Consider the following 17,220-nt stretch of genomic DNA (forward strand, 5'->3'; position numbering starts at 1 on the left):
TATACGTTTTTATCCTTTTTATAGACCCCAACAATTTATTTAGACCTGACTGTCTGGAGTATCAGGCATACAGATTAGACGGAAGAGGTTCATCTGGAGTTGGTTGATGAGGGACAACTTTGCCTTTGTCATTTTCAACATGTGCCCGCCAAACATGACCATTTTCCATTTCTTCTTCTGCTTTGGCTTCTAGGGTCAGAATGGCGGCATAGCCATGGGAGACTGGAATTTCCTGGGCGGGATTTTGGAGGAAGTCCACATCCATTCTACCACGATTGGCAAGATCTGGCTGACCATCCTCTTTATCTTCCGGATGCTGGTCCTTGGCGTGGCTGCTGAAGACGTGTGGGATGATGAGCAAGCAGACTTCATTTGCAACACGGAGCAGCCCGGCTGCAGGAATGTCTGCTATGACCAGGCCTTTCCCATTTCCCTCATCAGGTACTGGGTCCTGCAGGTGATATTTGTCTCTTCGCCCTCCTTGGTCTACATGGGCCACGCCTTGTACAGGCTGAGGACCCTGGAGAAGGAGCGGCAGAAGAAGAAGGCCCAGGTGAGGGCTGAGCTGGAGGGGACAGCCCCAGAGAAGGCGGAGGACCGGAGGAGATTGGAGAAGGAGCTGCGGCAGCTGGAGCAGAAGCGCCTGAGCAAAGCGCCCTTGAGGGGCTCGCTGATGTGCACCTACCTGGTCCATATCCTAATGCGCTCTGCCCTGGAGGTAGCCTTCATGATGGGCCAGTACCTGCTCTATGGCTTCCAGCTGGAGCCACTCTACCAGTGCCGGCGGCCGCCGTGCCCCAACGTGGTCGACTGCTTCGTCTCCCGGCCCACCGAGAAGACCATTTTCCTGCTCTTCATGCAAGCCATCGCCGTCGTGTCGCTCGCCCTCAACGGCCTGGAAGTCGCCCACCTGGCCTGCAAGCGCTGCCGAGCGGGCTCCTGCGGCGCTTCGCCCTCGGCCCTCGGGGGCAGCCCGCGCTCCGCCCTGCTGGGCCAGCACCCAAACCCCCCGCCCTGGGGACCCCGCCCGGACGACCGCCTCGCCCAGGGCCCACCACCCGCAGCCGATGAAGCCCACCCGCCGCCCGGCCCTCGCAGCCCGACGCGGAGCAGCAGCAGCAGCAGCACCAAGGAGAGCGGCCCCGGCGTCGACGCAGCCCAAGCGATGGCCGGCTCCTCTTCCTCGTCCCGCTCGCCGCCGCCCGCGAACGGTGCCCGGCGCGGCTCCTGCAGCGGCGGGGAATCGGGCAGCGCCGTCTCCTCGGCCACGGCGGCGCCGAGCACGGCCGACTCCCCGCCCTCCAGCACCGGCAGCGAGCGGGGACAGCAGAGCCCCCAGGAAGGGAGCTTCCAGCCCGGTCACGGCCGGACTCGCGCCTCCGCCGAGGGGAGCCAGTCGGGAGACTCGGCTTCCTGCAAGGGCGGTGGCGGCAGGGCAAGGAGGAGCGGCAGGAGCGGCGGTCCAGGACTCCCCCCGCCCCGGAAGGAGGCCTCGGCCTGCGGGGGCAGCCACAGGCGGGCGCCCACGGACCTCCGCGTCTGAGCGCTGCTCCTGGAGGGCGGGGCCGCCTTCGGGCCTTCGTCTTCCCCCTCCAGGGAGGGGCGGGATCTGCGGGGAGAGGCAGCACAGCCATAGAGGTAGGAAAAATAGAGTGCCCTCTTGCTCTCCTGTTGTCTCTGCGGGGAGAGGGGATCTCCTCGGCCGCTTTCGACCTTCGCCTCCATACACCCTTGTTCTCCCGTGGCGGGCGCCGCCTCCAGGACAACGTGCGAGAAGCCCCGGGGGCAGCGAAGACCTAGTGAACGTGGAGCGTGTACGTCTACAAGTCTAAGTCTATGATGGCGTCGGCAAGAGGAGCGTCGGTCTCCATGGCGACGCGCGGACGCCGCGTCGCTTACAAAGGGTGCGAAGCGCACGCGCAGTCTTACTTCCGGCTCAGGCGGCGGACCCCATGGCGAATTACAAGGTGGGGCGCCCGCGGAGAGGGAAAGAGGGAGGGAGAGATGGAAGGAGGGGTGGGCGGGGGAGCGCGGGAGCCCCCTCAAGCCCCTGACTCCCTCATTCACTCCCTTACAGGCCGCCGACTCCAAGAGGGAGCAGTTCCGCCGCTACCTGGAGAAGTCCGGCGTCATGGACAGCCTCACCAAAGGTAAGCCGGGCAGGAGGAAGACGAAGAGGAGGAGGAGTGCAGGGACGTACCTCAGTAGGCAGAGCGCCTGCCTGGCATGCAGAAGGTCCCAGCTCCAGTCTTGCCTGGAACGCTGGAGAGTTGCCACTGCCAGTCAGTGCGCACTATGCTGTGCTAGATTTACGAGTGGTCTGGCTCAGTATAAGGCAGCTGTTGCCTATGTACTCAGGGTGCAGCGGGGCAAAGCGAGCCACTCAGCCTCCTCTTTCCTTTCATCCCTCTCTCCCTTCTCTCCTTCTGCAGTCCTGGTGGCCTTATACGAAGAACCCGAGAAACCCAGCTGTGCCTTGGAGTATCCTTCACTTGTCTGGCCTACTTGATGGGGATGAGAATAATGGAGGGGAGAGGGGAGCCCTGTCAAGCTAGGGAAATGAATTCTCGCAGTAGCTCAGTACAGCCCTGAGCTAGCCCTGAGTCCTGCCCCCGTTGCATTTTCTGGTTCTATAGGATAAAGTGCTGTGGACCCAATTACGAGGCTCCCTAAAGGGCTCCTTGCAGCTCAGTAGGACTCACTATTTTCAGGAGTAAACCTGACTTTGGTGGGCTGAAAGCCTAAAAACGAAAGTAGATGTGCAGACAGATGGCAGCACCTGAGTTAACTGGCATAGTTTAGAATTTGGTGAGTAGCTCAGGCTGCAGCTCATCAGTTGCACAGTGAGGTATCATCCAAGCAAGCAAATAACTTAACTTTTGGTTAAAAGCTTTATGAAACATCACTTAGGAGCTACTGCTCCAGAAAATCCTGAAGTGGAAGCCCTTCGCTTGGAAGTGGCAGAGATGAAAGAGAAGTATGAAGCCATGTTGGAAGAAAATAAGAAGCTAAAAGCAAAGGTAAAGTGTTCAGTGTTTGTGGAGTGTAAAGCTCATCCAGGCAGTTTCCTGCTGCTGACCTGGGGCCACCTCACCCATGAGGCAAGGTGAAGTGACCACCTCAGGCAGCAGGATCCACAGGGGTAGCAGATCCAGCCTCCAGTAAATGCATTGTTTGCTGCTGCTGCCGCCACCACCATCAATGTGATACCATTCACAGCTGCTCCATGCTCCTTGGAGGCTAGATCTGCTGTCTTCTTGGCAGCCCTCCCCAGTGCCACCTAGGGTTGCCAGACTCAATAGAGGACAGGATTTCTGTGCCTTTAATTGTCCTGCTCTCTTTTGAGTCTGGAAACCTTAAAGAGAAACCAGCAGACCCTTTGCTTGGAAATTAAACAAAGGGTCTGCTGGTTTCTCTTTAAGGTTTCCAGACTCAAAAGAGAGCAGGTCAATTAAAGGCACAGAAGTCCTGTCCTCTGTTGAGTCTGGCAACCCTAGTGCCACCTCTGCAGCAGCTTCTTGGCAAATAAGAGGTGCTGCTGGTCTCCTTCCACCCTTGTTCCCAATGTAGATCTTTATTGTTCCCTTGTTCCCAATGTACATTTTTATTGTCCCCTTATTCACAATGTAATCTTTATTGTCATTGTGTTGAAGTTCTAGCAACTGACACAAAACTCAATCAGATTTATACTTTTAAAATCACAATTTCTTTATAAAGGTAGCTTAGTAACTTGTTTGGCAAGCCAGCCAAAGGGCTATTATGCACTGCTAATGTATCCACACTAACAAGAGTGTCAACCCATAGCATACTTTTTTTGACACAACATAATTTTGGGAACATAATTTTGGGAACCCACCTAAATGATCTGAGACTTAATCAGGGTGTTTCTCTTTGCAGCTCGCTCAGTATGAACCACCTCAGGAAGAGAAGAAGGAATAAGTCCCTTTTGTATTACTTGAATAAAAGACCCTGAAGCACACAAATCTAGTGTTCCTGACTCTTGCAGTAATAAGTCTCCTTCATATGCTTTTGTAAACATGGTGACTATTATCTTTCAATACCTTGTCTTGAAAAAAAATAGAGAACATTAAATAGAAAAGCACTGTTTAAAAGTGGATCCATTATACAGCGGGACAATATTTCTATTTTTTTCATTGGAGGGCTGAAAGTTTTTATGAAAGACAAATAAGGGTACAGACAGTGGTGTGGTGAGTCATAGAACTGTCGGGTTGGAAGAGACGCCGAGGGTCATCTAGTCCAACCCCCTGCAATGCAGGAATCTCAACAAACATCCATGACAGATAGTCATCCAACCTCTTTTTAAAAACTTCGAATGACTTGGACTTGAATGCCACTTAAAATTCCTAGGGGAAAGCTAACTTCCCTTAGAACAGGAGCAGCCAACCCAAGATCCTCCTGCAATTCCCAATTAAGAGTGCTTAGAATTGTAACCTTAATTCTTTTTGGCCAGTGAAAGAATCAATATGTGGGATGCTGGAAGTTTCAGCTATTCCTCCATAGAAAATTCCTGGTCATGCTGTTTTAGTGAGTCCGTGGAAAAGGGAAAGGAGTGGAGGGCTTGGGGGTGTCAGTTTATTAGCTTTCACGGCCGTAGCACACTTTTTCAGGAGAGCTTTTGAATGGGTGGAGGCCAACCCCCCCCCCCACCGCCACCGCTTCCATGTGATTCCAGGTTTGTTCGCGACGCTGAAACAAGGACATCCTAAACCAGGCATCCCCAAACTTCAGCTCTCCAGAAGTTTTGGACTACAATTCCCATCTTCCCCGACCACTGGTCCTGTTAGCTAGGGATCATGGGAGTTGTTGGCCAAAACATCTGGAGGGCCGCAGTTTGGGGATGCCTGTCCTAAACGTTCGATGAATTAGCTGCTGCCGCCGCAGGTGACACAACACTGAAGGCCGCCGCTGTTTCTGCTCCCTTGACAAAACCAGGAAGTCGCCCGGAAGGCGGATCCCAGGTGGGGGTGGTACTAGAAGAAGAAGAAGACGCGCCATTGGGCGAGGCGGGGCCTGCTATCGGATGTCATCAAAGGGCGCCCCTTCCTTACCGGACAGGTAGCTGAAAGCACGGCCCCCGCGCGCCCCCCTCCGGTCACGCGCCGCGCTGCCGTCTCATTTTCGGCCAATGGGAATGCCTCTTGCTCCTCCAGGCCAATCGGTTCGCGAGGTGTTGGGAGGTTGGGGCGGGCTCAGGAGCTGTCGGAGTGGGGGGCGCCTTTGGCAGCTCGTGATGGCGGCCCTGCAATTCGGGGCGGCGGCGGGTCCTGGTGCGGTCGAGGAGCCAGCGTCGGGGGCTCTGCCCGGCGGGAGCCTCGGGGCGGCGGCAGCAGCAGCAACAGCGGCGGGAGATTCCTTCCCGAAGGACTTTGGCTACGGCGCAGAGGACGACGACGAGGAGGAGGATGACGAAGAGGACATCGATGGCGGGGCCGAGCTGGGCGGCGGCAGCGGCGGAGGCATCATCGGGGGGCCTGGCGGGAGCGGCGGCGTAGGAGGCGGCGGGGGCAGCAACTGCGGGCTCGGCTCGGGCGGCGGAGCGGGCGGCGACTCCTCCAAGCAGCCTCGGATCTTGCTTATGGGGCTGCGCCGCAGCGGGAAATCGTCAATCCAGAAGGTGCGCGGGGCCTCCCGCCCCCTCCTCCCTGGCGTGGGGTCGTGTCTGGAGCATCGCGGGGGCTTCGGGACAGCGAGCGCCCTGGCGACGAGGGAGGAGGTCGAAGTTTAGGGTCGGACTAAGACCTGAGAGGAAACCAGGGTTCAAACTCCCTGAGTGATCTTGCGGGGCCAGTCATTGTCACTCAGCGCAACCTACCTCACAGGGTTGTTGTTGAGATAAAATGGGGAGGGGGAATCATATGCACCACCTTGAAATCTTTAGAAGAATGGTGGGATATAATTGGGTGTATTATTATTAACAATAATAATAGTCACTCATTATTGGGGAGGGCAGGGGGACTAATGGGGTGGAGGGAGGCTGCAGGGGTATAAGCAAGATTTATCTTCTCTTCCTGCTCAAGAGGAACAAGGTAAGTTCTTACCCTAATACTCCACCGTTCAACCTGTCATTCCACATCAAGATGTCTACAGGCCTGACATTTCTTTACTTGCTCCTCCTCATGGTAGCATCATAGTTGGCAGTTCGGGCAAGAGATTTGGGAGAAAGATGCAGCTTCAGGTTCTCAGTCCTCATCCTCACTGAGAAGGGGGGAGTTGTGCCTCTTGTTGGTTTGGAGATAAAATGGATGGGTGGAGGAGAGAACAAGGAAGTGGAAGGAAGGATAGAAATGTAAAACAGCAAAAAAGTAAATAATGGTTGTATGCTCTCTATTGCAAACAGGTGGTGTTCCACAAAATGTCTCCTAATGAAACCTTATTCTTGGAGAGTACCAACAAAATCTATAAAGATGATATTTCAAATAGCTCCTTTGTGAACTTCCAAATATGGGATTTTCCTGGACAAATGGATTTTTTTGATCCAACGTTTGATTATGAGATGATCTTCAGGGGAACTGGAGCCCTCATCTATGTTATTGATGCACAGGTCATTATGAAGCTTGACTTTGGGGAGCAGAGTAGGTTGCTCTGTGAGTGGTGGGGAGGATGTACAGTATTGGGGCTGTTGCAAGTAATGATCCTGAACATAAATATCAAGTGTTGAAGTAGCTGTAGTCTATCTGTTGTTATCTTTTAAACAGGTCACAGCTCAGAGTAGATTACAACCTTTAAAATACTGCTAACGGCTGGAATGACATTGTGTAGGGGCATTATCATATCAGATAGGAATACTACTGGGTAATTTGGGCAGTGTTAAGTAAGGTAGAAGACAGCAATCCAGCAAGCAATCCAGCATTTAGAGACCAGTTTGTGGTTGAATTTAACAGTTTCTGTAACAGTATTTTTAGGTTTTGGGATGAGATCTGGTCAAGAATAGAACTATTTTGATTCTGAAGTATCCTTGGGATTCTCATAAGGTCTGTTTCTATTATAGTAATTGTAAATTGTAAATATCAACAAGCAGACATCACTACATTTCTTAGTAATGTATGGCCTGTACATTTAATTATGACTGAAGAATGTGTATTATATTTTGCTTACAGGATGACTACATGGAAGCATTAACCAGGTTGCACATTACAGTCTCAAAAGCTTACAAAATTAATCCAGAAATGAACTTTGAGGTTTTTATTCATAAAGTTGATGGTTTGTCAGATGATCATAAAATAGAAACTCAAAGAGATATTCATCAGAGAGCCAATGATGATCTTGGCGATGCTGGGCTAGAAAAACTTCACCTTAGGTAAGTGGACTTCATTTGGACACAATTTTCTCCCATTTGAGACCAAATCTGGAGAAGCTGTATTTTTAGGGCTTGTTTAATGCTGGGACCATCACCTGAATAATCAGTTGTTGTTGTTGTTGGCATCTGCTTGTCTTGAGAGACAATGAAGTGCGCCTACGGGGATGAAGTCAAACCACTGTGCAAGCTTGGGCAGTGTGTATGGAGGTGGTGGGCTGCACAGGCGACAGGACCCTGACCCCCCACCCACCTTGCTGATGTTGACCAAAGAAAAGCAGAACAGTATGTTTGACACCAGCTTGGGTGCAGGAGTTGCAAGGCGTCATCTAACTCCACTTTGGATTTATGTAGCGTTTATTCCTTAGATTTTTCTTCTCCTTCAAGGCAGCGGAGGTTTAAGATCAGAATTTTCCTTCTCCTAGATGGGCTACCTTCCCAGGTTGATGAGCCCCATCTGCCCCTCACTTCCCTCTACAGCACATGCAGGGTCTATGTGGTGTTAGGGGAGGGGTAGTACCTCTGGTGCGGTGCATGTCATGCTCCTTCTGGGGTAGTTTGTACACCTTTGGTCCTCATCCTGCACCCAGCTCTCACCTGTGGCTCCTAGAAGCTCTCAGCATGCAACAGCAGCCACATCCCAGGAACAACTTTTAACTGGTTGGCTAAACCAAGTGAGGGTAGCCTATGGGTCTCAAATCCTCAGTGAGTTAGGGACTTCCCCTGCATGCAAATACTGGCTCTGAGCAGCTAAGACCAATAGGGAGTCTGTTGGTCAAGAAGGAGTCATATGTTACTTGACTAATATGACTCTTAATCTACACATGAATAAAGAGGTAGTTCTGAAGGGAGGGGGGATTTGCATAATGTTAGAAGAGGTATTTTCTCTTCCATACAAAAAGGAGGAATATGTATTCCAAGATGGTACTAATCATTTGTGGGTTTTGTGAGTAGTTGGGTTTAAAAATCATTAGTCTCTGTTGATTATTGTTGGCATCTTCTTAAAAAGTGTACGTTCAGTTTCACCAGACATGGAAATTACAATTTGTGCAAAATGTATTTAGCTAGGGTGCTGATAAGGTAGTAGGTCAAGCGCATCGAATTCCAATTTTACAAAAGTTAGCATTGTCTTCAGATTGTGTTCTGGGCCTAAATATGGTGCTCACACTTAGGTTTAAAGCCCTTGATGGCTTGGGCCCTAAATATCTACGAGAACACCCACTCTCATGTGTAGACCTGTCCAGGCCATGAGATCTGCAGATGAGGCCCTATGGGGGAAGGCTCTTTCCAGTAGTGGCCCTGCAGCATTCCCTCCCCCCTGAGGTATGTCTGGCCCCTTGATTATAGACTATATTTAAAGAGAAATGTTTTTAAAAAGGGTTGCTCCTTATTGTGTGCAATAAGGAGAGATTGCAAAAATATTTAAACTGCTTTTGCTCTTTGTTATCTCCCCCCTCACGGTTTCTTTGAGATGCAAATTAGTCTTTACCTTAAATGGTCTCTTTGGAAGCCATGATCTCATCACTGAGGGGAACAAAGAGAAAAATAAGAATTTCCAGAGTATGTTCAATGTCTTTGAAGCTCTTCAGTGTGGGCCTCCTTTGATGCTTCAGTTTTGCTTTCAGTATGGCAAAGCAGCTAATTAAACCTGAAACTGTTCTGATAGCTAATAACAGTGTTCTGCTTTGTAGTTTTTATTTGACCAGCATCTATGATCATTCTATATTTGAAGCCTTCAGTAAGGTGGTACAGAAGCTCATTCCACAGTTGCCCACTTTGGAAAACCTGCTAAATATCTTTATATCGGTAAGTAGGTGTTGTACATGTACTTTAATTGTCATGCTTTTGTACCCTGCCCTGGGAATGTTTAGTGAAGATTAGGGAATGAATGCAATGATTTGTTTTTAAATGTTGCAGTAATGCTTTGTTGGGTCGGTAAGCATATGAACTTGCTTAGAAGCTCTCATTTGGAAGGCATATTGCTAAGAAATAATGAGTAACTGGCATATTTGGTTAGAACTTGGAATTACAGGCTTTTGCTTCTAAAACGTGTGTAGTTCTCTGTGGGCTCCAGCAGATGGGGAGCTCTCAAACCATGATCTATGCTAGACTTCTTCATTACAGCACCTGCAATAGCAGCTTGTGCTCAGTTGGGGCTCTTGTGAGCAAATAGCCTGTCTCTTCAGCTCTAGCCAGTGGCGAGATGTCCAATTGCATCTTAGAGGATGAGATGCTCTCTCCAAGGAGATTTTGAAGGTGGTTTGGAGGCTCTATAGCAGGCATCCCCAAACTTCGGCCCTCCAGAGGTTTTGGACTACAATTCCCATCTTCCCCGACCACTGGTCCTGTTAGCTAGGGATCATGGGAGTTGTAGGCCAAAACATCTGGAGGGCCGCAGTTTGGGGATGCCTGCTCTATAGGCTTATATCAGGCATAGGCAAACTTGGCCCTCCAGTTGTTTTGGGACTACAATTCCCTGACGACTGGTCCTGTTAGGTAGGGATGATGGGAGTTGTAGTCCCAAAACATCTGGAGGGCCGAGTTTTCCTATGACTGGCTTATATCCTCCATAGACAGAATATTTGCGTTTTTTAATCAGCATTTTTAATCAGACATTTTAATCAGCAAGAAAAATATTTACGTCCCCTTAAGATTTAAGCTTCCACCTTTGCACTTTATATTTTTTAAACAAGATTCTAGTACAGGCATCCTTAACCTCGGCCCTCCAGATGTTTTTGGCCTACAACTCCCATGATCCCTAGCTAGCAGGACCAGTGGTCAGGGATGATGGGAATTGTAGTCTCAAAACATCTGGAGGATCGAGGTTGAGGAAGCCTGGTCTAGTACAACTATCAACTTCTGTGTAAAAAGGCAAGTTTTTATCCAACCTATGTACACCTCCCCCCAACTGCGTATAATAAAACACCAGCAAAATAAAGCAAGCGCTTGTGCAGCATAATAGGCTTGGCGGGATTTAGTAGCCTCCTAAAGCGCACAGACGTTTTCCTAAATAGTTGACTGATATCTTTGGAGATGGCAGCAAATGTGGACAAGGCAGAATCCACTACTAGAGAGACTTGCTTGTCGCTTTAGAAAAAAGATATCCAGTTATTTATTACCTTCTGAGCGTGTTTAGTTGTTTTAGGTGCCTTCAAATCAAACTGGTGGTATGGCTGTCAGTTTTGCAACTGGCACAGTGTGCTATTTGAAACACTGGTGGTGGTGTCTTTGAGGTAGGTTTGGCTAATGTGAGGCCACCATCTTCATTTCCTGCAAGAGATAGTGATGGCTGCTTGGGTGGCTTTGAAAGGAGATCAGACAAATTTCTGGGTGTCTGTGCTCTGCCTCCACCATTGGAGGTAGTTTGCCTCTGGAAGCCAGTTGCTGAGAATCTCAAGTGGGAAGAGTGTTGCTGCTCTTGCACTCGGGTCCTACCTGACTAGAGGTCAAAGAGAACAATTACCAGACCTTTAGAAGGCATCTCAAGGCAGCCCTGTTTAGGGAAGCTTTTAATGTTTGATGGATTTCTATATTTTAGAATTTCTGTTTTTTTGGAAGCCGCCCAGAGTGGCTGGGGGAACCCGGCCAGATGGGCGGGGTATAAATAATAAATTATTATTATTATTATTATTGGGCTTCCCATTGGGGCATCTAGTTAACCACTGTGGAGAACAGGATGCTGGGCCAGATTTGGGCCTGATCCAGCAGCTTAGCTCTTCTTACTTGCGTTCTTAGAGTGGGGATGAAAAGCCCCTTCGTGTCTGACCATCTGCCTTCAGTAAAAAAGTAAAACAAGAGTCGCCAGTAAGCTGACAAATAGTTCAGTATGTGAGACAACCATTTTAACTTGTTTTTTCTTCTTTAAGAATTCTGGTATTGAAAAAGCTTTTCTCTTCGATGTCGTCAGCAAGATCTATATTGCAACGGATAGTTCGCCTGTAGATATGCAGTCATACGAGCTCTGTTGCGACATGATAGATGTAGTCATTGATGTTTCTTGTATATATGGGTAAGTACCATGTGGTGCTTCTATGGCATTTCAGAGAATCTTAAAGTAGCTTAGAGGGAAATCTGTTCTCGAATGTCATGAGAAAATGAAAACCTAGCATCAAGGAAGTCCGGGCTTTTGGAATATTGGGTATGAAACTAAAATACATTTTCTGTATGATTTTGTTGCTAGTAAGGAGGGGTACTAGAAAGTGCAGTGTCTGTTTTGAGCGAGTGATGTAAAGTAGGAAGGTGTTTGGATGGATTCATGTGTAAATATTTTTATGTATTTATGATACTGAGACATTTTAATATGTTCATTTGTACTGAATAATGAGGAAAACCTTTTGTATGCTGCCCATTTACATTATGCATCTTACAATCAGCTCCAACTCTTTTCCGTACTATTGCTAAACCTACTATTCCACACCCACACCCCAGTCCCATGCCTGTGCATCTTATTTGCCTAAATATACCCCCCCCCTAGTTGAACTTCGTTTTGTTTTGGCCCTTTTTATCAAGGTTGCTTTGAATTTCCTTCTTGCCTTTGGAGGTGTTAGCTGTCTTCCCAGTCTTGTATAGTTTGCAAATCTGATCAGGATTCCTTTCACCCTCCATCTAATTCAGTGGAGAGGACCAGACCCAGGGTAGGGGCCTGCACTACCCCATTCCAAAACCTCTCTCTAGTTTGATGAGGAGCTGTTGGTGAGCATTTTATTTTTGGCTAGTTTTACAACCAGCTGCGAATCCCTCAGCTATGAATCTTCAGTCCTGCATTTAGCTAGCTTCTTCATCAGAATATCATGGTACATTGTTAAAATGCTTTGCTGAACTCAAGATAAATGGTGTCCACAAGATTCTCACAATCCTCATTGCTGCTTAATGCCTCAGCCCAGTATTCAATTATTGTTAAAATGCTGTCTCAGAGTCCTTAGCCAATTGTGTGCCCTGAATAGTCCCTTCTGTCTCAAACAATCGTAGGCTCAAGGAGGATGGGAGTGGCAGTGCCTACGACAAGGAGTCCATGGCCATCATCAAGCTCAACAACACAACTGTGCTGTATTTAAAAGAAGTGACCAAGTTTCTGGCCTTGGTGTGCATCCTTAGAGAAGAAAGCTTTGAACGCAAAGGTGAGGAAGAAGATTGGTGTGTCCCTCCATTGAGTGCCTGGGCTCCAGCTTCTATGGGGTCGCACAAATCTGGTAATTGCAATTTGTGAAGAGTTGATCCTCTGTGAGCTGCACTCGCCAAAATCCCCTTTGGGCAAGTTTTCATACCTTCTCATTAGTCTTCTGCAGCCTTATTTGTTTATTTACAGTATTTATAGCCTAGAGTGGGGTGCAAGGAAATAAAAATAAAGAGAAACAATATACAAAATTATATAAGCAGAATCAACAAACAACTAAACAATCTATCATAAGGTGCACAGGCAAAAGTTTCATGGTGTCGGTCCTCAAGTGGGAGCTGAGCAGTGTGTGCCTGGGCTTGTGGTGCCAGCCTGGAAGAAGGGGAAAAGGGCTGCAAAGATTCAAGCAAAGGGCAGCAAGCCTGGGAGGGTGCTGAGAGCCTCCTTATGGAAAAGTTCCTTCTGCATGATGTGTTTTCAGTGCAGTGTAAAACTCTATTGGAGGCTGTTTTTGTGTGTGTGTGGCCCTTGCATCAAATAGCTTGTGCGATTTGATGCCCTCCTTAGTGCTGCCCTCCTCATCTCTGCCTAGTGCTCCAGGGCCTCTGGAGTCACATACTCTGCCCTAGACTCAACCTATATTCAATCATTTTCCAGGCTGGCTGACTCCAAAATCCATTTTGGATGGCTTCCCTGCTTCTAAAACCGTGTTGCAGATCAAGGGCCCATTTCTACATTTATCCTGTCCCAGTTATTCTTACTAAAGAGGCTCGGGTTTGGGCTTCCATCCAACTGAATATTTATTTGCCATGCAATCTCTGCTGCTTGCATCCAAACCCTGAAGCAGTGCGAGTGTCTGCCTGAGCATGTAAAGTTGCTCATCCTCCTGGGTTGTGTTTTGTGTTGTTGTAGCTATTTGTGTCTCGACCAGATAGGCAGTCTGAGATGCTGGAAGAGCAGGGCCCCTTTCTAACATGCCTGGATACTTTCAGGCATGTTAAAACAAGAATGGGCATGTTTAGTCAACTGTGTTTTGGAATGTGTTTGGCAGAAACTGTGATGCAGCTGTAGAACTTCTGTCTGCTGCTGCGCAGAACAGAGCTGGGTCAAGGGTTTACACACAGAATGAATGTCACCTGTGGTTTGTTTCTCTTGCTCTCCCAGGTTTAATAGACTACAATTTCCACTGCTTCCGCAAGGCCATCCACGAGGTCTTTGAAGTGGGCATTTCCTCCCACCGATCCTGCAACCATCAAGCAAACATCCCTGGTCTAAAAGCAGTGACTCATAACGGCACTCCTAGAAATGTCGTCTAGCGGAGGGGACCCAAGGCGGGTGGCCAAGTGTTCCCTGCTCCGTGTCTGTGTGTTGGGGATGGACAGCACAGAGAACTGGCTCCATACATTCCTGTGTGTGCATTCTGGAAGAGACGGGACTTTGCCTTGTGGAGCTGCAATCGTGGCAGGCGTGGCACAACTGAAATGGCCTGGAAGTGGGCCTGCTTCCTCCCCCGCTTCGACACCTCCCTTGATACAAAACAAGGCGTGGATGATTCCGGAACTGAGTTGATTTGACACTCTGCATTCCTTGTGGTTTTTTTTAACATGCGTAGTGTTAGTGCATTTGCGTTTCAAAGAAATTGGCGTTCATAAACTCAAACATGACAGCTTGTTGTTTAGTTTAGCGCAATTTCAAACATTCCATCCTTTGAGTTTTATAATATCATATTGCGGTTAACCCCTTAAAAAAATTCCATCTTCTGTGAAATGAATGTGATGCCAAGTGGTGCCATTTCCCTCTGCAGACCCACTGAGTGCAAAGCTCTCTTTTTATTGGAGAACAGGATAAAAGGCAAGAATCGGCAACCTTAACTTCGTCGCTCGAAAGTGGTTTAGAATATGCTCGTCTTGCATTCTCAAGCTTGTTGGCAGGCCACTTAACAATTTGCTGCAGCAGTTCCTGTACTTGTCCTTGAAGATGCTTTTTGTAGTAAACGATTCAAATTCTGCCCAGTTGTGGCTAATGTGTTTGGATTTAAGTGCGTTTTCCCATTTTTTGAAGCTATGCTTCAATTGCATAACAGGTTAGTTTTTGTAAAATATGGTGTGCAACTGAACTCTGGTTGCTAGAATTCTCTGTAGCTGCTCACCAGGCAAGGAAGTGCCTTTACCTCAAGGTCAGGAAGATACAAAGGCCTCCCTGAACTCCATATTCTGCACATATTCCATTGGATGGAAGCTCCCTTCCAACTCGTGTGTGGACTTCCCTTTGTGGCCTCGTGCACATCAGACAACGCTTGTGTATTCCCAAGCCATGGAACCTTTTCTCTCCTCAGATGTCAATGTGGACGCGCCAACGTTTTAACAGGGTGGCTGGTGTTGCCGGCAGCCGACTGTGTCCTTGCACTGTTCGGGAGGCGGGTGGCTCTTGTGGGATTCACGTCTCAGTAGTCCGCATTAATAAAATGCATTTTATCTTGACAGCTGTTTTCTCAGTTAAGTGCATGTGTGAATTGTTGGTTTTGGTGCCCATGCATGGACAGGTCATTGCAGGTCCGTACGCTATTCCTGATGAATTAATTGGGTAGTTGTAGCTGCCGACGGATGCCCTGCAGAAGCTATGCCTTCTGCTTTGCAACACTTGCAAGTGTGCCCCATGCCAAAAAAATGGTGGCAATCAGTTGTTCCCCCATTAATACTGTGTCACTTCAACCACACTCTGGATGTTTTGAAATTTGAACTCTATAGAGAGTACAGTGGTTTTCTGAACAGTTTTTGGTGTTTTCAGAGCTTGGAAGTCTTTCCTCAAAGAAGTCGGCGGAAAGGCAGGAGATGTGGTGCTGATCAGGAGTAAGTGAATTTAGAGGCCTTGCTTGATCAGACCCAGGTCTGTCTGCTTCACTACTGAAGTGTAAGCTATCCCCTGAGCTTTGCCTCGATTGTGCTTGGTACTCGCAAGCATGAAGCTTCTCTTTGGCCAGTAGGATTAATAGTACTCTCCTTCATGATCCTTCCCGAGAAAACCCCCCAGTAAGCTGGCAACAAGTGAATTAGGTGGCAAGGAAGAAAGGACTCTGCTCTGTCCTGAGCCTGCCACACAGATGGCTGATTGTGTGGTTCACATGATAGGTTTATCTCCATAGCACACTATTTTATACAGACGTGTTTAAAGCCAAGCAAGTATATATATATATATATTTATGAATAGAAATCACTCAAACACTTAAGCATTTCTGCAAGCTCTGTTCTCCTAAAGATTCTCTGGATCACATCGCATTAGATTAGCCTCTAATTTGTATGCACCTTTCCACAAAATAAAATGTGCTCAAAGCAGCTTGTGGTACACAAAATGTAAAAACTAGATCTTTGCGGAATTAGATGAAATAGCTAATAGCCATGGTATGTTACTGGAACTGCCATATACTGCAGTGATAGCCCTTGGATGAAGAGCAGTACAGATATATTTTGAAGAGGTGTTTGCCAGTGGAACTGACTCCCTTGGAAGGTGGTGGATTCTCCTTCCTTGGAGGGTTTTAAGCAGAGGTTGGATGGCCATATGTCAGGGATTATTGAGCAGGGATTCCTGCATTGCAGGGGATTAGACTAGATGACCCTTTGGATCTCTTCCAACTCTACAATTATATGATTGACATATGCCCTCAAGTCCCAGGTGCTTGGGCTGAACAGGAAATTGTTATCCATCCCGGCTTGTGAGCTTTCCAGTTACCCCAAGCAGGGATCTTGATGGCACACATTTGTTCTGCAGGTGGGCCTCCAACTCAATTGGCCCCTACCACTTCCATGCTTGCTGGAGGGGAAGAGCACCTGTCTCTCCTTCCTGTAAGCACCTGACACCACCTTTGTACTACACAGTGTAAGGGAAGGACATCATTTAGGCAAGCAGAAGAATCCACTTCCTGTGGAAGAGCACAACCTTTTTATTGGATGCTTCTTGCCCACCATGTTTCTCTGGGAACGGATGGGGGATGGGAAGCATTCTGCCAAAAGTCTGCAACATCTCTGAGTGAGCTGGACCAACATTATTGCAGGCCTTAGAGGCTGGCCTTTGGGCAAAGAAGACCTGGCCACCTGTTGGACAGGTGTGTGCAGGGTGGGTTTGGGTCCCAAAGACGGGTGATTTAGGGCTAGAAGAAAATAAAAAAATCCTTCCAGTAGCACCTTGGAGACCAACTAAGTTTGTCATAGGTATATTTTTTTATTTTGTTTGGACTGTGTCAGACCAACACGGTTACCTACCTGTAACTACGTAGTACTATATACCTATGACAAACTTAGTTGGTCTCTAAGGTGCCACTGGAAGGATTTTTTTTATTTTGTTTTGACTGTGTCAGACCAACACGGCTACCTACCTGTAATTAGGGCTGGAAGGTAATCATGTTGGGAAATGGATTTCCTCATTCAAGGAAACTGGATGTAGGGTTTGCTGCAAAGTCATTGTGGGAAGAGGCATCTTTGTGGCATCCCATGATTAGGAAGAACTTGGGAAGCTATCATAGCCCAGCAAGCATGCACTTCTCTCTCCCCCTGACTTGGCTCCTGTAAGATTGGCTGCCCTCCTAAATACTTCATGGGCAATGGGAAGACCTCCCCAACTCCTCTCCCGCTTGCCAAGAGTTTAGCATCTTGCTTACTCTGAATCCACACAGCACAGTAGCTAGCCTGTTGCGTTGGTACAGTTTCTATCAAGTTTGTTCTGTTTTGTCTGGTTCAGTTTGTGGGGTTGTTTCGAGAGAAAGGAAGGGTGAGGCAATCCTCACAGTTGCAGTCCAAAA

General features: G+C 48.1%; 3 protein-coding genes across 4 annotated transcripts; all 3 read left to right on the forward strand.

Annotated features, from left to right (window-relative positions):
* GJA9 (gap junction protein alpha 9) lies at nucleotides 1–1,543 on the forward strand. Its single transcript, XM_035118762.3, has one exon. It carries the CDS (start codon nucleotides 215–217, stop codon nucleotides 1,541–1,543), a length of 1,329 nt encoding a protein of 442 aa, XP_034974653.3. The 5' UTR covers nucleotides 1–214.
* A 394-nt stretch (nucleotides 1,544–1,937) lies between these two features.
* Nucleotides 1,938–3,983, forward strand: MYCBP (MYC binding protein). Its single transcript, XM_035119564.3, has 5 exons — nucleotides 1,938–1,967; nucleotides 2,078–2,150; nucleotides 2,433–2,481; nucleotides 2,891–3,020; nucleotides 3,898–3,983. Exons 1-5 carry the CDS (start codon nucleotides 1,953–1,955, stop codon nucleotides 3,937–3,939), a joined length of 309 nt encoding a protein of 102 aa, XP_034975455.1. The 5' UTR covers nucleotides 1,938–1,952; the 3' UTR covers nucleotides 3,940–3,983.
* A 1,207-nt stretch (nucleotides 3,984–5,190) lies between these two features.
* On the forward strand, nucleotides 5,191–14,908 carry RRAGC (Ras related GTP binding C). Of its 2 annotated transcripts, none has more exons than XM_088672152.1 (7): nucleotides 5,191–5,635; nucleotides 6,359–6,562; nucleotides 7,119–7,318; nucleotides 9,007–9,121; nucleotides 11,182–11,324; nucleotides 12,284–12,504; nucleotides 13,593–14,908. In XM_088672152.1, the coding sequence occupies exons 1-7, from the start codon at nucleotides 5,252–5,254 to the stop codon at nucleotides 13,742–13,744; spliced, it is 1,419 nt and encodes a 472-aa protein (XP_088528278.1). In that variant the 5' UTR covers nucleotides 5,191–5,251; the 3' UTR covers nucleotides 13,745–14,908. The 2 variants fall into 2 exon arrangements, with proteins under 2 accessions (XP_088528278.1, XP_034974652.3); XM_035118761.3 differs by having other exon boundaries at nucleotides 5,200–5,635; nucleotides 12,284–12,432.
* The last annotated feature ends 2,312 nt before the right edge of the window (nucleotides 14,909–17,220 follow it).

The sequence above is a fragment of the Zootoca vivipara genome, chromosome 6 (genome assembly GCF_965207765.1).
Source record: "Zootoca vivipara chromosome 6, rZooViv2.hap1.1, whole genome shotgun sequence".
NCBI lineage: Eukaryota > Metazoa > Chordata > Lepidosauria > Squamata > Lacertidae > Zootoca > Zootoca vivipara.